Source organism: Dermacentor andersoni, chromosome 6 (assembly GCF_023375885.2).
Source record: "Dermacentor andersoni chromosome 6, qqDerAnde1_hic_scaffold, whole genome shotgun sequence".
NCBI classification, from domain to species: Eukaryota; Metazoa; Arthropoda; class Arachnida; order Ixodida; family Ixodidae; genus Dermacentor; species Dermacentor andersoni.
This window is the reverse complement of record NC_092819.1, coordinates 111,617,778-111,640,256: the sequence shown is the minus strand read 5'-3', so window position 1 is coordinate 111,640,256 and position 22,479 is coordinate 111,617,778. Positions and strand designations below refer to the sequence as shown.

Genomic DNA, 22,479 nt, shown 5'->3' with positions numbered 1-22,479 from the left:
TTGGCAGGGCTGTGTAAGCCCCTGGTGAAAGTTACACACCAGTCACATGTATAAATTTGGCATGACTGAGCGAGTGCACAGCATTTGAGTGTACTGCACTAGAAGCCTGGTCACTTGAGCACCGACAGCACCTTGTGAACCTGATGGTACAAAGTAGGCACTGTGTGGCTGGTTCTCTCTATAAATGAGCACAATGCTCTGCACTCCTTTAGTGAAACAATTTGCTGCATAAATTCCAACATTTGTACACATATGCAGGATGGCTGCTCATCATGTTACATGTCTATGTGTAGCATAAATTTTTGCTTTGAATTTTAACACTGCACAGCAATGCTACACGGGTAAAGGAATTTGTGAAGCAACTTGCTTTACCAAAGTAGTGCCATAAGGCCAATGAGACATGCTAGCAAAAGATTTGTTTTTGTAGCGACGCTGTAAGTGCAACTACAAACACTAAAAAAAATTTATACATTAGATTTCATGGTTTCTTGAAAAAACAAGAGCATACTCATTTTGAGGAAGTATGGGAAATGTTAGAAGCAATGTGCATTCAAATTTTGTAGTGTGCATGTTGTAGCGTTCCTAGCTAGAACAGCTGTAGAAAAAGACATAATCTCAGGGAGATGGGTGTCATACACCATTTAATCTAACTTCTTCATCCTCACTCCTTCCCCTAGCCCAGTTCTTCGTCTTCTTTCGTGCATCCAGCACAGACCACTTCACTCTTCCAGACTTCTTTTGATTACACCTCCTGTTACAAGTACAGGAGTCTTGTTAAAGTGTGTCTTGTTACCTTGTTAAAGCGTAGTTGGAAGGAGCTCGGAAAAAGTATGTACTAAATGGTAGTACTGCTTAACCGAAATAACACAAGATCGCCCACTTACCTGTCAAAAATGGAACTCGGAGAGAGTGCGATGAAAGGGCAAAGACATGCAGCATTTATTCGCTGTACGTAACAAAAGTGTTATGCATCTTCGTTTTATGCCTTGGCGGCCTAACTGTGATGACAGCGGCCTCAAGCTTACTGAAGCTGCAAGCCAGCTTTTCAGCCTGACCCCTCTTCTTGGCAAACACTTGCATGGCAGATTCCTCATTGGCATTACATATTATCCGTGCACAGGTGCAGTTGCGCTACAGCAGTCGCAGGGTGCTGTTCTTGTTTCAACAATTGCGTTCACGAGGCTGACGTAACGCGCAGCTTCTGCCACTGTCGGGCCTGAATCACCCATGTTGTCACTTTCTGTGTCGTCCTCATGACTGTCATTAGATGACACTTCGGCAGCAACAGAGGCAACGATGGCGAACACTAGAACTTCATAGCAAACATCTTTTCGTGGTCGCAGCAGCGGTAACACTGAGCTTAGTGTCACCTCGCATGCCAGCATCGACTTTGTGCCATGTTCGATAGCACAAACAATATTCAATTTTTCTTCTATGCTCAGCACCCGGTGTTTTTTGCTTCGGCATGACGGGAGTCGTAGCTTGCACAACGCCACAACACACTCTGGCATGGCGCTGGAATGATGTTGATGTTGCTTCACGCACAAACATACAGGGCAAATAGAGAACAGGGCACTTGGAGGCTGTTCTGATCTCTGAGGCTTGTTGTTCTGCCGGGCTGCCCTATGGGGACGACGCATAGAGTCAGTATAGTAACTCTATGGGATGACACACTGCTGTGATTGCACGATGAAAAGTGGAAACACTATGCGGAACCGATACGTACGCAGTAAGCTGGTATGGTTTATGCTGATACGAAACGCATTATGTTCACTTGCCGCCGAGTCGGGGATTTGACTTTACTAATTTTAAAACGAAACTACTGTTTAAACAGGTACTATTTAACGACGTTTTACTGTACTATTTGCTGGGGCTGGTTGGTCAGTAGTGGGGTCAAGTGGGCGTGGATGGAATGGCGCAGGACTTGTAGCCTCGAGCTAGCGGTGAACAATACGGGTGATGTGCTCATTTAAGGTTGGTGAAGTGGTAAGGTCCACGCGAGACGACGTCGCAGCTGTGTTAGGGAGCCGGGAGAACTGTGGAATGACACGGCGGCTTTTGGCGAGCTCAAGCTGTGGCATTCCTTGACAATGACGTCAATGGTGGACACATTGTTGAAAACCAACAAGTTGAACCCATCGTCCGGGATCCCTTTGAGTACGTGGCCGACTTTGTCAACCTCGGCCATTTTGTTGTCGACTTTCCGGCAAAGAGCGAGCACAGCATGTCTTGTATGTACAAGACATACAATTCAGTAGAAGACTGAACTCGGGTAGCAAGCTCTTTTCTAGCAGCCAGCTGCCGACTGGTGGGATTTCCAAAGAGGTGGCTGAGCTTCTCCTTGAAAGCATCCCAGCTAGAGATCTCCTCCTTGTGCGTCCGGAACCAGACACGAGGAGTTCCGCCCAAGTATAAAAGGGCATTCGCTAGCATAATGGTATGGTCCCAGCAGTTGTTTTGGCTAACACGCTCATACAGGTTGAGCCAGTCCTCAACGTTGACATTATCTTGGCCGGAGATTATGCCAGGATCGCGGGGGTTGGTAACCGTAATGTACATTGTTGGTGGGGTTGCAGGAATAGGAGACGAGGTGTCGTCACTGGGAGCCATGGCGGAAAGCAGGACAGTGTGGCTGCTGCGGAGCTCCGTTGCGGGGACGGGGAACAGCACCTTCCACCAAAATGTTATGCAAACGAAAGATTAAGAACTGTAGACTATTTACAAAGTATTTACAAAGGATAATGCAGCGCTGGCCAGTTCAGACGACAGCTCGAGAGCCAGAGAGCGTTCGTTGTCTTCGTCGGGGCGCCCTCGTGCATTGGCCACAAGAAATATGCTTATGCATGTATCAATAGAAGCGCACTCCGTTTGACCTGAGGCTCCGGTGTACCAGACATTCTTCAATATTCCATGCTGGGATGCAGTCTTAACCAGTTGAAATGGTCCATAAAATTTAGAACTTGAAGGTAAAGCTTCTTTCCTTAGTAAGACAGAGTCTCCAGGTTGTATGTCCAGTACCCTGGTGTTGTGCCTTTTATCAGTTTACCGTCATGCGTCACTTGACTTAGGTGAGTTCGAGGTTTCTTAGGAGGCCTAGCTCACAATCTGTAGGAAGTATGGGCGCTGTGCCCGAAGTGGCAAAATAATGATTTCAGCCCAAACAAGTCCTGTCGGCTGAACCAAAATGTAGTGTTCCTAAATAGAATGGCTGTAGAAAAAGACATAATCTAAACGGCTTACATCTGCCATTTAATCTAACTTCTTCGCCCTTACTTTTTCCCCTAGCCACTTCTTCTTTCATGCATCCAGCATAGACCGCTTCATGTATCAGTGAGTGATTAAATGAAAATTTCTAAACCCTATGTTTTGGCCCGTTTAGAAGCACTATATGAAACGTTTAAAAGGTTTCCCCGCTTTCCTGAGACAACCACAAATGGCAGAGATTTAATATTTAAAGAAAATGGGATCTATCCTTTGGGTGACATGCACAACATAAAGATAATGTTACTCACTCTATCATTTAAGCGTACCACATCCAGAAGACAAAAGGGGCATGCATCAGCCAACCATCTATCGTGTTAAAGGAAAACAAAATTTTGTGTCTCGACAACTGCTAGTGTGGAAAAGCTGCACCAATTACACATTGCACCAGGCCTGCACCAAGTGAAGCATAAGAATGAAAGCTCCCTTCTGGTGATGCTGCCTATGCTACCTCGGTAATAAAACTGAAACCAAAACCTAAAGCATGCTGCTGTCATCGTCACATTTCTAGAAGTCAGTGGAGCAGAGACAGCCATGGATATAGCTGATGCCGTCGGTTCTTTATTTGCTGTTTTCGCACTTTTGTTGTGATTCTCTCCCGTGGATGTTCCACTGTACTGATGCTGCTCTGTCTTTTCATTTGTGCGGTTTGTGCTGCAGTTGCATTCTCGTACCAGTGTGGCACAGAACTTACTTGAGGTGGCTGTCAGATCAAAAAGAAAGCCTCGAATAATGTCCTGTTGCACATTGTTCAGTGTAGTTGTTGGTGGTGTGACTTGTAATACTTCTACTAAACTGCTGACATATAATTTGCTTAGGTGTAGGAACCTTTGCAACCTTGCACGATTGGAAAAGCAGATTCCGTGGTTGTAATCTAATGAACGTTCACATGTTCCGTATGAAGGGGGAATAGTGTACCTTAGAAGAATGTATTCCCTGTAGCTTCGGTTTAGTTGCATGTGTTCTAGGGCTTGGTCTTGTGCTCTAGTTCCGCACTCGTTTTTGTTTCTCCTGTCTGGTATGTAAACATGGGAAAAGCCATTGGTGATGTCTGGGACATCATGTGTGGATACTACCCATTGTCGTAGTGAAAGGAATGGTGGCTACATCTGCCATCATTGGGGCAAAACATGGCACTGCATTTGCTTCACCTGAACAGTAACAGGTGGAACCATCATTCAATTGGCAAGAAAACCTGTATTTCTTTTTGGGGGGGGGAGGGGGGAGGAGAGGAGGCATGTTGCTGTAGACAATGCATACTTTGAATAAATTCTGGAAGAAAGAGGCAAGTACCATACCACCAAATCATATTTACAAACAAAATGCACCAGAAATTGCTACTCCTAAGGCAAATTTGAGTGCCAACAAGCCAGCAGTTTAGCCAGAAGAGCAGTTTATTCCTGTCTACCTGCTTGATGGTGGAACCTCAAAATTACTTGACACCTTGTAATTACTGCAACAGATTCCCATGGTGTCATAAATTGTGGCAGCTTATGAGAGAGGCTGGTTAGTCATCAATAAAGAACCAAGAAAAGATTTCAGTGAGTGCAAACTCAAGCTTGGCAACGCTTGTTGACTTTCTCTGCATGAAAACCTCATTTTCTCATAAAATACCAGTAAGAAATCATGGACCTGGGCATGAGGTCTAAAGAATCACAGTTGGCTTAGACAATCTCCATCAATAGGCCATCCTTTCCTGCCCCCCAAAAATGCTTACAGAGCTTCAAAACAGTAATTTGTCTATCATTCTTTTATGCAGTTTAGTATTTCCTTGTCCCTGCGAGGCAGTAGTGGCAAGTTAACACTTTCATGCTTGTTTTGGCTCCACTCAGAGAATAGTTGTAACTCTGCAACTGAGATTATCTTCACTGAGTGCTGTATGTATTAGTACTATTTTCAGTCCATCTAGCGTGTGCTCAATTCTTCTTTTTAGATGCATGCAACGTCATGCCACCAATGTGAGTACCCTCCTGATGCCTGAGCTGCCAGCATTTTACCTTTTTGATGGCCTTGCAAATGTTGGTTCGCATGCCATAGTAAAATTCAGGGCAGACACCCTTTTGTTCGAGCCATTATTGTTAGATGTTATTTTTTTTTTGCATCCACTTGTGATCTGACATGGCTTCAGCATAGCAAAAGGCTTGTTGCACGGTGAATGCATGCATAGAATGTGCCACTCGTATGCACCACTTCCGTATTTAAGATGTCAGTGGCTTCGATATTTTGAGCCAAGATAGCCCTCTTTGAGATAATGATATGAACGAATGTCTTGTTTTCAGTACTCATTGTTCTTTTGTTACAGCTCATTTGCCAAAAGCGATTTCTTTCTGCGCTTGTTCTTTGCATCCTTATTAGAAGGCATGAACACCTCAGCCCCATAACTTGCAAACTGTCTGTATTTGTCATATCAGTTTATACTGATATACTGCCAAAGACAAATCAACCGCCTTCAGTCGGCAGTTTTGTTGTCCATGGCAGCTCACTTTTGGGTTATCTGAATCACTCACCTCTGGTGGAAAACATATTGGGTCATTATATGTTAAATTGTAATGGCAATTCACTGTTTCAGAATGGTGGTATTTTTTCTGGCAAGAGCTGTCAGTATATCGTTATTGTAAATCATCACTCAAAACTCAGTATTGTAAATGATCATTTGCTTGAAAAAATGCACATGGTCATTGGGGCAGTCTCAGTGCATATTTTCGTATTTCGCAATAGTACATGTTCCTATCCCCCAGAAGGAAATTTGTGCAAGGAACAGAACGCGCTGGTATGGGGGCTGCCAAGTAATGCTTTGCTTCTGAGTTGAAGCCACAGAAACCAGCTATTTGCTTGACTTTGGCATGCAAGCATGCAAGGCAATGGACACCTGAGCACCTGTAATATTATTTCAAAGTTTGACTGAGCGTGATGTGTTCAGCTGATTAAGTCTTATTAAAGAAAGTTGAAGTGTTTAAAATAGAAACAAAATTGTCATCCTCAGAAAAGACTCTTTCTTAAAATTTGTGTGTAAACACACATATAGTCATGTACATATATACATATACACATATGCCTAGGTCAATTAATCACAGGGAACCCTGATCATGAGAAGGAAATTCATGGAAGAATAAAAATGGGTTGGATCACATACGGCAGGCATTGTCAGCTCCTGACTGGAAGCTTACCGTTATCATTGAAAAGGAAGGTGTATAATCAGTGCATTTTACCGGTGCTGACATATGGGGCAGAGACTTGGACTGACAAAGAAGCTTGAGAGCAAGTTGAGGACCGCACAAAGAGTGATGGAACGAAGAATGCTAGGCATAATCTTGAGAGAGAGAAAGAGAGCGGTTTGGATCAGAGAGCAAACGATTATAGCCGATATTCTAATTGACATCATGAGAAAAAAAATGGCGCTGGGAAGTTCATGTAATGTGCAGGTTATATAGCTGTTCGACCTTTAGGGCTACATAATGGGTACCAAGAGAAGGCGAAGCACAGTAGAGGAAGGCAGAAGACTAGGTGGTGCGATGAAATTAGCAAATTCACGGGTGCTAGTTGGAATTGGTTGGCACAGGACAGGGGTAATTGGAGATCGCAGGGAGAGGCCTTCGTCCTGCAGTGGACGTAAAATAGGCTGATGATGATAATGAGGACCAATCGACTCTTTTAATTAAACTTTTCACTTACTTCGAATGCACTAGGAAGTCCAGATGGGAACTGTACATTGCTATAGAAGGAAAGGTCTTTTGATTTGAACGCAAAAGCATGTTGTGTCGGCTAATTTGACCCCCGCGAACCCCCACTGGTGCTGCCAATTGCATGCAGTAGTTACTAAAAGCTTGAAAATACAAGAAATTTGGCAGACAGCTCCATTGCTCCTCTAGGCTTGAAGCTGTTTTATGCTACTTTACTTTAGTTTTCTTGTAACTCTGATAACTTTTCCAATGCCGAGGTAGCTTTTAAACATGTTGGCTCACTTCTCCACATGCTTATAGGGGTTGCGCATTAAGAGCAAGAAGCAAAAAAACATGAAAAACAGCTTTAAGCAATAAAAAAGATTTGAATTTGTTAATTTCATGCTGTTTGTCAATTCAACATTTTGGATAAGTCAACCAAATCTTGTGGTCCCGCAAGGGTTGTCTGTAGCAGCACAACAAGTTTTCTTTACTTTTCTTTTTAGCCATGCAAAGATTTGGAGGAATGAGAAATGTGGGAGTGTTTGTATGTTTTCTCTGAGGAAATCTTGGAAGGCAATGCATTGCGGCCATATGTTGCAGAAGTCAATTTCATCTTAAGGTGAGCCAGTCCGGTCACCATGGCCTATAATGCATAAAGCATCTGAGTTACTCGCTCCAATGTGTCCATAAATACATTTTTTACTGAACTGCTCTTTTTGGAAGAACAGTAACAGGGCTTTGAACATTCACCCTTCATTATGTGTATATGCTTCCTGTATTGTTGTTGCTATGTTATCTGTTCCATTTTTTTCATTCATATTATTTACCCTAAAGGCCGATCAGGCATTGCTAAGGGGAGGGGGGAGACATATTTAGTACATACACACAACAAAGAATATAGTGGTGCTAGTAACAATTGCATAAACAGTCTTGTGTAAAGAAGTATACCTACAATTCGTCCACAAAGGTGGGAATATGAAAAAGAAAAAACAGATTATTTACAGAAAACAATACAGCAATTTGGACATGCAGATATTGAAGCGTGGTATGATTTATTTGACACCTTGTAAAAAAGAGCTGAAGAACACTGTAATGAAAGTTAGAAGAAGACATGCCATTTGTAGGTGTCAAAACTACCGAACATTTGTGTGGTTATGTCAGTGGCATTTGGTAAGCAATAAGAATTGATTTAGTGCTTCTGAAAATTTATCATCATTTTCTTCTTCAGCTACTGATCTCGGCAACTGGTTCCACACTGGATTGCCAAATGCAGAAATGAAAAAAGAACTAGGTCATTGCGGGCAAATAGTTGACAAACTTTAAAAGAGTGGTCCATGCGTGGAAACGTTGCAGCTGGCGTCATTATTATTGAGGTACTTTAAGGTGCAGGGTTGTGATATATCTTGTGAAAGAATATTAAACGAGACGCCTTCCTTCTTTCTAGTGTTGCAAGGTCGAGACTGTCTTTGATTTCAAATACACTTGAATAGAGAGTGCAGACCGACATGATAATCCTATCAGCTTTGTTTTGTAGTGACTCAATCCTCTTCATGAGATATGCCTGATGAGGGTTCCAAATAACGGAACAGTATTCAAGTTTGGATTAAACTATTGAGTTGTAGGCAAGAAGTTTTGTGTCATCAGCTTGGCGAAGTGTGCGTCGGAGGAAGCCAAGAGTCCGGTTTGATTTTCCCAATAGCCAGACAATATGCGTGTTCCAAGTCAGATTAGAAGTTAAATGAACACTTCAGTATTTAAATGACTCAACTGGTTCAATTATCATCATTTATTGTATAAGTGTGCGACACAAAGTTGTTACAAGTAGTGAACTGCCTTAATTTTGTTTTCTTAATATGATGATTATTCTGCCAACCATGGCACCACTTATTTTCATAAGTTATCTAATTCTTTGCAATCGCTATGGCCAGTAGCAGCACGATAAATAATGCAATAGTCAGCAAATAGACCAATTTTTGAGTTTATACCAATGTGAATATTGTTAATAAACGCTAATAACAATGTTGGCTCCAATACTGAGCCCTGGGGTACACCAGATGTGACTGGCTCGAAGCCGGACACAACGCTTTCAACCAGCACCGCTTGATGCCTATCACATAAATAATCTTGAACCCAATCAATGACTTTATTTTCTATTTGAAGAAGACTGATTTTATATATCAAACATTTATGGCCCACCCTGTCGAAGGCTTCTTCAAAGTCAAGGAAGACTGCATCAGTTTGTGTTAGTTCATGCAGGTTGGTGTGAATTCAGTAGTTAGCTCGAAAAGCTGCCTCTCAAGAGCATCCCCGTTGAAAGCCATGTTGGTTTGAAAACAGAATTTTGTTGTCGACCGTATATCTCGTAATTTGAGATGACAAAATGTGTTGTAACAGCTTGCAAGTAATATATGTAAAGGATTTCGGACGATAATTTGTCGTTTCATTCTTATCACCAGTTTTAAAAATCTGCACCAGGTGAGCAGGTTTCCATTCATCAGGGATTTGAGTCGTATCTAACAATTGTTGCAAAATGAGTGCAAGTGTAAGTGCCAAGTAATGCTTAGTAAGCTTCAGTAATTTTGTGCTTATACCCTCGGGACCAGGACTTGAGTGTGATGGCAAACGTTCGATAGCTTTTTCAACTCTATTGGAGGTTATAATTATACGAAGCATTTGAGAGGCATCACAATCGGGTGCACTATTATTGCTCATCCCATCAATATCTCATCCGTGATAATGATATGGGGAACTATTGTGTTTATTGGTTAATGTCTCCTTGTAAGCTCTGTATAATGCACAGATTTGTAAAAATGTTCTATGTACTGAAAAGTACTACGCTGCCCAGAAATGGACAGTGTTGCGTGTGTATGGTGACTTTGACCCAAGTGTTTGCCAATGTTGCCACCAAACACTTGGCCAGTGTATTTTGTGCTCTGCAGTTTAAATAAATATGTAAAAAATAAATCGGCTTAAATTCATAATTGCAGTGTGGCCGCTGTGTACACAGTGAACTCTGTTGCATGGAAGTGTTTGTACGAGGCTATGTATTAACGTGCTGGCATTGATTATGAAGGGCATGGGCAGTGGGACCGTGGGGACACTGCGGCTGCGTGTGTGTGCCTGCTTTCTTTTGCACTATTGCTTTGCATTTATTTAAAGTTCAGCAAATTGAACCAGAGGCTGCATGTATTTGCCACAAACAAACTAGAGGCGGAAAGCTTCTTCCAAAGCCTATGTAGAATGCACCGACGTGGTCCTAACTTCTGCCTCAGAGGATGTGAGGTGACGTGTCTTCACAGTCGTCGTGAGCGTGCTCTTAGTGGTTTCACCATTGCCATGCAGATCTGAGTTGCAGTAATGGTGCCGAGGTGGAGCTGGTGAGCCTCATCGAAGAACAGCTGCCTCGGTACCGCCTGCGAGCAGACACCCTCACCGAGTTTGGAGGCAAGTACTGTTCTCCTCAACTTATAGCATATAGAGTGTGTCGAGCATGTTCTGCTCTCTGTATTTTTGTTTTGAACAAAAGCTTAGCTAAATGTTCCTGCTTTGTCGTCTGTATATTTTTATAAAACTGATTGAAAAGTACTGCTTTACCTTGAAAATAGGGGGCCACGGGTAGTTGTTGCACGGACGTATATATTGTGCTGTACTTTGAAGCTAGGCAGCGCCTGACCCCACCCATAGATGTGTGCAGCGTGATCAGTATGCTAATTCTTGTTCTAAAGCAATACTGCTGGCTTATGTTTGGTCTGCTTTCTTTGATGGTACACACATTGGCATGCGTGGTTTATCTCCACACATGCCAGTTTTTCTAAAGAAAATAAACATTATTATTATTATTATTATTATTATTATTATTATTATTATTATTATTATTATTATTATTATTATAAGCTTTTGCACATGCTTGCATGTGGGATACACAGGAACAAAAAGGCAACAATGAGAGAGGGGAAAGTACCTGGAGGTGTCTGGAAGTCTAAAATATGTTTGCTCTATTGGAAGATGAATGCACTGTATTTGTGCTGCCTTTTTTGTGTTGATGTGAAAGGCAAAGGCAGGACGGAGATACCGACTGGAGCAGTTCTATTGGCTCACAACGTCAATGTTTCACTGAGCACAACTACAGGGAATTTGAAGGCTACTGTCTTTGCTATTTCATGGAACAGGTTACGACAAGGAAGATTGGTCGATTATTCCATCACCGTGTCTTCCCAGCCCGGAGAATCTGGACTTGCCTCCTGAACTTATCCAAGAGACGCTGAACTACTTTGGTAAGTGCAGGCAATGACAACAGCTGCTCAACATGTGATGAAGTTCCAAGTGACTGGCAGGCTAGTTTTGCAGACTCCAGATTGTGAATCATGGTGTGAGTGGCAGTGTGAGCTGCAGCGAGCCGCAGTGTGAATTACAGTGTCAGCAGCGATGGGAACAGTAGTGCGAGTCTTAATGTGAAGCATGGTCAGCTGTTGTCTCTGCTGCAACGAACATGTCAGACCTGTCCCACTAGGCAAGTACACATGTTGGCAAAAGCAAAATTGATGTTGTAATGTGTTCAATGCAAACTTCAGTTTCACTTTTACTTCATTTCCTTAAATAAACCCATTGCAGATGGTATTACGTAAGTGGTGGATAATAAAATGAATATTAGAAACAGGTTTTCATTTTAAAATACGGGTGACAATATCTTCAGCAAAGGTAGATGGGCTTGTGATGGCTGTGGTGGTGTGTGGAAGGCCATTCCAGTCTCTTCAAAAAAAATGAGGCTTGAAAAGTGGTGGTCTGGGCACATGCACATGCAACTTGAAGCAGCTGACTAGTGCGATGAGATTTGTGTGAAGGGGGCGTGATGTACAGTAGATGATTGAGTGAACTGTGGAAAAACGAGCACAGGAAAAAGAGGATGGCAACTTTTGGCAAAAAGCAAGCATTAACAAACCAGATTCCGCTTTCAATGATGAAATGCTGATATTGTATGAATACGAAGAATGGATAGACCTAGTAGCACCATCGTGTACTTACATGAGTGCATTTATGATATAAGTTGGATGCAGGTTCGAGAAGGGAGTTGGATACTCAAGTTTTGATGTTACAAATGATTTGTAGGCCAGAATAAACTTCAAAGCCTTGACATGTTGTGGAGTATGATGTAGGCATCACTTAAGAAATCCCAGTGATTTATTACCCACTGAAGTGGTGTTAGTAGTTGCAAGCACCAGGAAAGATCACAAGACTTAGTGTGACACTAAGGTATTTGAATGATTGGGCTGATGATATCTGAACATTAGTGATTGAATAGCTAAATCTGAGGGGGTTACGGCAGCGAGAGGACACAAGTTTATATTTGTTAGGATTTAAGTTCATTAGCCAGCGGTTGCACCATCTTGTACTTCGTTAAAGTCATTTTAGATCAATGTGTGGGTCAAATATGTTGGTAACCATGTGGTAGATTACACAATCATATTCAAACGTATGATTTCAAACACAATACATGCGCTGGTAGATCGTTAATATAAATTAAAGAAAGACGCGATCCTAGGATGACCATATTAACCTACTCCCATAGGTTAGTTCTCTTTGGTCGTTCTTTTCCTTGTCAGGCTCCCTATGGTCTGTTTTAAGTTTTAGGACAACTTAACGCAGTGGCACAGGTGGCAGGACAGAAGACGTGGACCCAGCACCGCAGCCCCTTGTATCTCTTGTCCCATCATCTGCATTCTTCATCGTGTTGCGGAGCTTGTTACAACTCTGTCAGGCCATGTAGAAAGTTGGGTAACATGTCCCCATGCACGCTTGCAGTGGTGTCTGGAGAGCGGGTGAGCCAAATGACACGAACATATAGCGACCCGGAGGCCCTGACGCGGCTGTTGGAGGAGAAGGAGCGTGACCTGGAGCTGGCGGCCCACATTGGGCAAGGCCTGCTGCGCGAGAAGCGAGAACTGGCTTGCCGCACGGACGCCCTTGAGGCGGAGCTGATGCAGGCCCAGGAGTCGCTTACGCAGCTGCGGCATGAGCTGGCCCTCAAGGCCTCCCTCCTGCAGGTGTACACGGCGCAGGAGGAGGCCGACGCTGCCCTGCCCTCGCCCACCGAGTGAGTAGTTCATCCTCTTCGTTCCCTGCTCTCCCGTCTGAGTTGCATTGCAGTGTCTGAGGACCAACTTGAACTAATTTGCTTGGATCTTTGGATTATGTCTAAGCTGAAAGCCACTTGACTTTGAATTAAATGTCACAGTAGCCAAGTAACATGACTTTTAAGATGCAGTGATACAGTAGAACGTAGGCTTGTGTGAATATTCGATCGAATAATGTGCTATTCGATATTCGCTTCAGCTTGAATTTGAGTATTCGAAATTTTAGAAGTATTCAAAACAAATAAATATAGTGCACATTATTCTGCGTATAAGCCACACCCCTAATTACAACACCCCGAGAAAAAGAGATATTTCCGCCCATATAACATGCAGAAATAACTGTGTACAATCCCCAAATCTTTGTAAAAACAGTCTCAATTCGCAGATGCATGCATTGTCCACATCGTATCTTTGCCCATAGCCGTGTTCGTTTCACACCTATTCGGTGGCACTGATGGCGGGAAACTGTGCCCTAAAGCTGGTTTCACAGCAGTGCAGGTCGTAATGCCGTGAAACCACACCTTGAGGTGAGAGTCAAACTGGCGTGAAGCCACACCTAAAGTCAAAATTCATGTATAGCCCGTCTGACAATCTTAGTGTTAAATTTAATACGTTTTGGTGAGACATGCAAAATATGATAACATTTAAAACATGTACGTATGTGTTGTGTGACGACCCACAATATTTGCTGGTACCCGAAAAGGCAACTGAGTGCAGCCTGGAATTTTCACGTGACATGGGCCGATGAGTACTACAAGGAAGCAGCTGTGGCGGGCACTTACTGCTCTCAATCATGCATGCTTGTTGTTCACGTGGGATGGAGCGGCAGAAAAATGTACAATCTCATCGACGAAATTTGGGTGCCCAAAGATTGAGTTCTTCAGTATCGTATTAATCGCTAAAAAAACCGATCATAACTGTATTGGGCCATTTTTTGTGTTCTTGATGAACATTGGTGCTGAGAAAACATAAGGAACAGGATCATATCAACAAGCTTCTACTGTACTTGATGAAATATACCTGACAAGGCCGGCACCTTATCTACCACTTGTTATTGTCAACCTTACCAATTCGCCAAACAGAAAGTTATTTTGTTACAAGTGCTCACCTACTTCACATCAAGCTTTTCATGCTCTATTTAGACGATATTGAGTTTTCTTTCCTAATTGCACTTGAATTATAGAGCAGCTTAAGTAGTGAATCACAAAGCCCTCCTATGTTCTAGTGCATTTGATACTGCCTAAATAAAGAGGCTATGTGTGATAAGTAAAGGAGGCATGCACACATTCTGAGAAGATATCGATGAGCAAGTTCATTGTCCACTCTTGCCGTAAAAGCAGCATACTTTTAGGCACCCCCGCAGGAGCGTCTGCGTGAGCAGGCGTTTGGTGTGTTGCGACACCATGGACCCGAGCACACGAGGGTTGGACCCTCCCGCGTGTAGCCGTGCGCGGCTTAGCCGTGTCCGGGGAAAGGGGGATCCTGGGTGTTGAGCCGATGCCGGGTGTTCGGACCTTTAAGGCCCCCTGGCGGAGGCAACACACCTCTTTGGCCTCTGCTTCACGTAGACGGCACCCCCGGACTGACCCACCCGGGGGAAATCGGCAGTCGCCTTTTCCTGTCCCCCTCTTCAATCTTTTTCTTTCCTATCTTCTTTCTTTTACTGTCCTATCATCTCTTCTCTTCCATCACTTCCTAATTTTTCTAGGCGGCTAGGGTTAACCTTGTGTATGTGCCCTCCCTTGGGTATGTTATATTAGGTTATAGCAGCAATGCACGGCTGGCGTCTGCAGCCTTACACATTAAGTGCTACAGCGTCCCCCTGTTGGGCTCCATGGTGGGTGGCCGCCATTGCCGCCGAAAATGTCCGAAATATTATGGGAACACCTGCTTTTCCACGTCTGCTTGATCGTCACCCTCAAAAGAGGGGACGCACTGATGAAATTCTAAGCCTATTCAAACCAAAAGAAATTTTCCCCCGATTCCAAGTCGTTCACAGCGAAAAAACAGAAAAACCAGCTAGAACCGTATCTCCTTTCCTTGTTGCTAAAGGCTTGACTGATGCACTTGGCCCAGGCTATATGGTCACCAAAATGTCGAGCGGGGATCTCCTCCTTGAAATCCATGATAAGGAACAGCACAGCAAACTAAATAAACTTGTGGCATTTGGAGATATACCTGTTACCGTTTCACCCCATCGGTCTATGAACACAGCACGCGGTGTAGTATCTGATGCAGATCTCATTGACTTGTCCGAAACAGAGCTGTTAGAAGGCTGGAAAGAGCAAAATGTAATTAACGTACAAAGAATCATTATCCGACGAGAAAATAAAGAAATTCCTACAAAGCACCTGATCCTCACCTTTGCCACTTGCGATCTGCCACAAACAATAGAAACTGGATACACGAAGATAGCTGTCAGACCATACATCCCTAATCCAAGAAGATGCTTCCAATGTCAAAGATTTGGCCACGGATCGCAGAGCTGCCGTGGTAAACTTACATGTGCGAAATGTGGAGCCCAAGGCCACGCCTCAGATAAATGTGAAGCAACACCTCACTGTGTAAACTGTGAAGGTGAACATCCAGCATACTCCCGATCTTGTCCCAACTGGAAAAAAGAAAAGGAAATAATCACCTTAAAAGTACACGAAAATATCTCTTTCAAGGAAGCACGAAAAAGGTGCTCCCCATTCCACACCAAAACGTACGCCGATGCGACGCGTCAGGGGGCAGCGCCGCACCGGCCTGCGCCACCTGCCCGGCCCGCGCACAGCGAGTCGTTGGCTGTGGCATCCCCCGCCCCCGAGGTGGAAGCAGTTAAACCTGCGCCACCTACCAAGACACAGAGGCCGGCTACCCCGGGTACGTCGGGCCTCAAGACCACGCCTCGCCAGGCGAGGTCTGACAAACAAACGAGAAGCCCGCACGCGCGGGCGTCCAGTGCTTCCCAGGAGGCAATGGACACAACACCGGCACGTTTGGTGCCGAAACACCGGCATGGCTCTCTCGAGCTCGCCAAAACAAACAAAAAACCCATAACAGGGCCAGACGACAGTCCTGTTACCTAAAGTACACCACTAAACACCTGAACACAGAACATTTCTCATCCTCATAAAATGGATTTACAAATTATTGATTGGAATGCCCGTGGCATTCTAAGCAACTTAGATGATATCAAAGAAATAATACAAGAATTTAATCCTAGGCTGTTCTGCGTTCAGGAAACACACTTGAAAACATCAAATACAAATTTCTTAACACAATACACATTATTCCGGAAAGATCGCGATGATGGCCATGCCGCGTCTGGTGACGTGGCTATTATAGCCCAGAAGTCAGTTGCTTGCCAACACCTCCACCTTCAAACTAATTTTGAGGCAGTAGCGGTTAGGGCGATTCTTTTCGACAGGTTGGTTACGGTCTGTTCCCTCTACATAGCACCCGAACATCGCTTGCACCTAAGGGATCTTGAAACACTAGTCAATCAGCTTCCGGAACCATTCATTTTAACAGGTGATGTGAACGCACATAATACACTATGGGGCGACTCGCGATGTGATGCAAGAGGGCTTATTATAGAAGACTTTCTTTTATGTACCGGTGCAGTTCTTCTCAATAAAAAAGAACCCACCTTTTATAGCACCACACATAGGTCATATTCATCAATAGACCTAACCATAACCTCTCCATCTATAATGACGTACCTTGATTGGAAGGTCCTAAAAATCCCTTACGGAAGTGACCACTTCCCTATTCTCTTAACTTTAACAAAACGAGCTGATCCCGCTCCACAGATTCCCCGATGGAAAATCGACTCGTCGGATTGGAAAATGTTTCAAGAGATCACATATTTACAGTACGATGATTTGAGTTCTTTAAACATAGATGATGCTGTGGCATATTTAACAGGTTTTATTTTTGACGCCGCTGAAAAATGCGTAAAACAAACTAACGGACTTGCCAATAAGCGTCGTTTGCCTTGGTGGAATGACGCATGCAAAGAGGCACGGAAAAAAAAAAATAAAGCTTGGAGCCTGCTTCGTGACTCTCCAACTACGGAGAACCTCATTAATTTCAAGAAGGCAAAATCACAGGGCAGAAGAACACGACGAGGTGCTAAGCGAGAAAGCTGGGAAAGGTACATATGTAGTATCAATTCTTACAAAGATGAGGGTAAGGTATGGAACAGGGTGAACAGATTAAAGGGCAGGGAAGCACAACCGCTTCCTTTAGTAAACGCTCAAGGCAACACCATGAAAGATCAGGCAGACTTCCTGGGTACGCATTTTGAAAATATTTCTAGTGCATCACACTATTCGCCAACTTTCCTGAAGTTCAAGGAACGCATAGAGCGAGAGCGCCTTGAACGAAAATGCGCAGCAGATGAACCTTACAACTGTCCCTTTAGTCTCGCTGAACTGAAGGCTGCTCTCATTTCCTGCAGCAACTCAGCACCAGGTAGTGACCGCATAATGTGTGCAATGATCAAGAATATGCATCCAGAAACATTGAACACACTTCTGTCCCTCTATAACACCATGTGGGTATCTGGGCATATTCCATCCTCATGGAAAGAAGTGATTGTCATCCCAATTCATAAGCAAGGCTAGGACCCCGCATTAGCCAGTAGTTATAGGCCAATAGCACTAACAAGCTGCATGTGTAAGTAATATGAAAAAATGGTAAATCGGCGTCTAATCTATTTCCTGGAAAGCAACCGTCTACTTGATCCCCTTCAGTGTGGTTTCAGGGAGGGTAGGTCAACAATAGACCACCTAGTCCGCATTGAGGCAAATATTAGGGAGGCTTATATACACAAACAATTTTTTCTCTCTGTATTTCAGGACTTGGAGAAAGCCTATGACACAACATGGCGATTGGAATCCTCCGAGACCTCTCTGCGATGGGCATACGCGGCAACATGCTAAATATGATAGAAAACCACTTGACTAACCGCACGTTCCGTGTTAGAGTGGGCAATGCCCTGTCCAGGCTATTCACTCAAGAGACTGGTGTGCCACGAGGAGGCGTGCTTAGCTGCACCCTCTTCATTGTGAAAATGAATTCCCTCCACAAAGTCATTCCATCCTCAATGTTTTATTCAATATATGTAGACGATGTGCAATTAGGATTTAAGTTTTGTAATCTTGCTGTCTGCGAGCGCCAAGTCCAACTCGGACTGAACAAGGTCTCACAATGGGCAAATGAAAATGGCTTCAAGCTAAACCCCCTCAAAAGCTCCTGTGTACTTTTTTCTAGAAAGAGAGGTTTGATACAAGATCCTGATATTATGCTGCATGGACAACACATACCACTCAACACTGAACATAAATTTTTAGGCATAATACTCGACTCAAAACTAACCTTCATTCCCCATATCAAGTATTTGAAAGCTAAATGCCTTAAAACAATGAACATCCTGAAAATACTGTCACATACAACATGGGGAAGCGACAGGAAATGCCTCATGAACCTCTACAGGAGCCTTGTACGATCGCGGTTAGACTACGGTGCGGTTGTGTATCACTCAGCTACACCCAGTGCTCTCAAGATGCTGGACCCTGTGCATAATCTTGGTATCCGCCTCGCCACCGGCGCCTTTAGGACGAGTCCGATTCAAAGCCTCTATGTCGAATCAAATGAATGGTCGCTCGATCTGCAGCGGTCATATTCTACATTTAATTATTTTCTGAAAGTACATGCTAACAAAAACCATCCTTGTTATCCCACCATAAACATATGACCTCTGCAACACTCTTTCATAACAAACCTACAGCCAAAGAGCCATTCTCGATCCGTGTGACAAAGCTGAGCGAGGAGATGGATGTTCCTATCCGTGAAAATAGTCTAATGGCTTCTGCCAAGCCGTTTCCACCGTGGTTGTGGCGAATCATTGACTGTGACACGTCATTTGTGGAGGTAACGAAGCACGCTCCAAAGGCGCGCATTCATATGCATTTTCTGGAATTACAATTTAAATACCCTTGTCCAGAGTATTACACAGATGCGTCCAAATCACATGCTGGCGTGTCATATGCAGCCATCGGCCCATCCTTTTCCGAGTCCGATGTTCTGCACCCTCAAACAAGCATCTTTACAGCAGAGGCGTATGCACTGTGGTCGGCTGCGAAACACATTAAACAGTTCAAATTACATAAGGCGGTCATATACACAGACTCATTAAGTGTTGTGAAAACATTGATGTCATGCTTCAACCACACAAATCCAGTAATTGCAGATCTTTTCTCTCTCCTCTGTACCATTTATGCCTCTGGCCAACATGTAACGATATGCTGGGTGCCTGGACACAGAGGTATTGAAGGTAACGTCCTGGCAGACCGAATTGCTACCTCCTTAGACACAAAAGCTTCCAACATGTCCGCAGCCGTTCCGGTCTCAGACCTAAAACCATACTTACGGAAAAAACTCAGAACCTACTGGCAGCATAAATGGGACTCTGAAACCCATAATAAACTCCACACAGTTAAGCCACATTTAGGATACTGGCCATCACTGACCAAGTCCAGACGAAGTGATGTCCTATTCTGTCGTCTCAGAATAGGGCACACTTACGGTACACATAACTTTCTGTTGAGTGGCGGTGAACGTCCAATATGTAGTAGATGTGGGGAGACACTCAGTGTTCAGCATGTCTTCCTAGAATGCTGCGAAACACTAGCCGAGAGGAAAAAACACTTCCCTTTAGCATACAGTCTGTGTATACCACTTCACCTGGCACTGTTTCTAGGCAGAGAACCGCTATTTCACATGCAATCTACCTTAGCCTATTTAAGCGACGTTGACACGCTGCATGTTTTCTGTGCAAGAAATTCGTAACACGGCCTCTTGCGAGAAGCCACTGTTGCGATGTGAACCTTTGCTCTAGCACATGCCTCCAGGCCCTTGTACTCAAGGGATCAGCTGAGGCTGTTGTGCTATTCGTCAACAACAATCACCTTTCCATTTTTATTCATGTAACACTATTACACCATTCTTGTACATCCTATACTTATAGCATACCCTACTTCAGCCATTCTCATACTTTTATTGCTTGACTATTTTATGCAACTTATAGCTCTTAGTTTTAGGCCTCTCTACAGCCACATCACATCAGCCATTAGTTCATTCAGTACTCGTCACCACTGCCTTGGCGCTCTTTGTCCACACTTGGCCCTTGCGCCAATAAACACTACGTATCATCACTTTTAGGCACATCATCATCGTCATTAGCCTTTTTATGTCCACTGCAGCATGAATACCTTTCCTAGCGATCTCCAGTTACCTCTGTGTTGTGCCAGCCGATTATATCTTATGCCTGCGAATTACTTAATTTCATCATACACCTAATTTTCTGCCATCCTTCGCTGCACTTCCTTTCCCTTGGTACCCATTCTGTAACTAATGGTATACCAGTTACCTGCCTTACGCATTACCCGGCCTGCCCAACTTCCTTTCTTTGTCAACTGGAATATCAGCTATGCCTGTTTGTTCTCTAACCCACACCGCTGTCTTCCTGTCTCTTTTTGTTACACCTATCACCAATCGGAAACAGATTTTATTACTACAGTAGACTTCCGTTAATTCGATCCTGACTAAAGGTCCTGTCTGCTGCTTAGGGATTTATGTTGGCCTAAACTTTTGTTATTTCTATCCTAAAATTGGTCTTCACGTGATAATTCGAATTTGTCTACTCAGCGTGCCCTTGCAAGACTTCCATGGTGACACTCCCAGCAACCTCCTTAGTCGCAGTATGTCTCAGCAGAGCTTTGGGTACGGTGAATTCATGTACTGCACGTCGTCTCTCACTGGAAGTGCCTGTTTTTTTCCTGCCCTAGGAAGATTTTTAACTGATAACAGTAGCTCACAATGTCTGATTACTGTATTTATTTTATTCTTACGCACGCCTTTCTTTTCTCCCCAAAAATTGGGCCGAAAACTGAGTCTGTGGTGCAACCGGAGACAAAACCAAAACTGTGTTTATATGCTTTACTGCACAACACAACTGTATTGCGGCGGAGCTAATTTTAAAAGGTCGTGCGGGGAAGCTGGCTTTAGGAAACCTGCTGTCATTGCATCCTTGCCCATTTTTCTTGGTAAAAAATTTGGTGTGCATTAGATTTATACTTTGTTTGGGAGCTTTAGTGTCGCTTCTACATTAGTTTTCTGCTTTGGACATGCATGAAGCGGCCGCCTGTTTGATTTGGTTGTGCGTTAGAGTTGCGCAAATACTGCCAAATGAACCAGCGATGTTCTGGCTTTTTATTGGGATGGCAATTACATACACTCCAGGCGCACTTGTGCCGTCACTGTCGGCGTCGCCGTGAGGTTCCGCATAAAGTCCGAGGGGAATAAAATCGTCGCCACATGTAATGTGCTGTATGTGCAAGTGAAAGCGTGCCAGGGTTAGTGGACAATTGCAGCTCAATCTCATGCATGCAATAACAGAAAGGGGGGATGAAGCACGCCGCAAGGCGGTGTGCTTCATCCCCCCTTTCGTGACACCATGCTTGTTAATTGAGTTAGTACATCTATGTTTACAAGTTTATGCAGCCGATAAGACTACTATCCTCACTGCATATAGGTATCTGTGAACTAATTTGCTATTGCTATTGAAGTTTTCACTTCTTGGGTGAAATTGACTTTTTTTTCTTCATCTTGTTTAATTCGACTTGTTAAATAATTTGATCAACTTCATGGAGACCATAAGGGTTAAATTAATGGAAGTTGACTGTAATGTAAGGTTGTTATTTCAAAATTGAATACACAGGTAGTGAGTCCCGGAGGCAAAGGCTGAATTGGAACCTTCAGTACATGGTATGCATGAAAAAAGGTAGCTTAGTTACAGCAACAACAGTAAGAAAAACGACAAGTTAGAAAGACATTTATAAAAGCACACTATAACAGAAATGAAAAATACAATTGTACAACAACCTTAATCAGCAACACACAAAAAATTGAACAGATTGAGCAGAAAAGTGGCATGTTTTAACAATACCACATATCCCCTTCAGGCGCGAATAAAATCTTTGCATTAAAGAAAATATATGAGCATCATTTTGTGCTCTTTACGCTTCAAATGACGAGTCTTTAAGAAACTAGAACAAAAATTTTATTCTTTGATTGTATTTTGCGCTCTCCCCGTTCGGGGACAGGGCGCCTCAATACAGAAAAAATAAAGCACAGCAATAACAGAACGTGCGATTGTGTTCTTAGCAAAATATTTGGAACAGAATGCGATTAATGGATTATGATTTGATTGGTAAATTAAAGCAAAGCCTACTTGGCGTGAAAAAGGTAAAAACAATTGTTGTGTGCCGACACGCACAAAAACACGTGGCATTTTCGACAGCGAATCCGGCACTTCGCTTTGCATCCCTCACGGCGACAGCGTTGCGAGTTCGGTGTGCTGACATACTCCGGCC

General features: G+C 43.6%; 1 protein-coding gene across 2 annotated transcripts in view; it reads left to right on the top strand.

Moving 5' to 3' along the window:
- The window catches only part of LOC126522289 (uncharacterized), a 140,225-nt gene that overhangs the window by 40,194 nt on the left and 77,552 nt on the right, over nucleotides 1–22,479 (top strand). Inside the window, exons 4-7 of one of the 2 annotated variants that reach the window (XM_055066324.2) lie at nucleotides 5,195–5,219; nucleotides 10,266–10,367; nucleotides 11,093–11,197; nucleotides 12,723–13,014. In XM_055066324.2, coding sequence (XP_054922299.1) covers nucleotides 5,195–5,219; nucleotides 10,266–10,367; nucleotides 11,093–11,197; nucleotides 12,723–13,014 — 524 coding nt within the window. The remainder of the gene's footprint in view (nucleotides 1–5,194; nucleotides 5,220–10,265; nucleotides 10,368–11,092; nucleotides 11,198–12,722; nucleotides 13,015–22,479) is intronic. The other variant, XM_055066325.2, reaches the window with a different exon arrangement.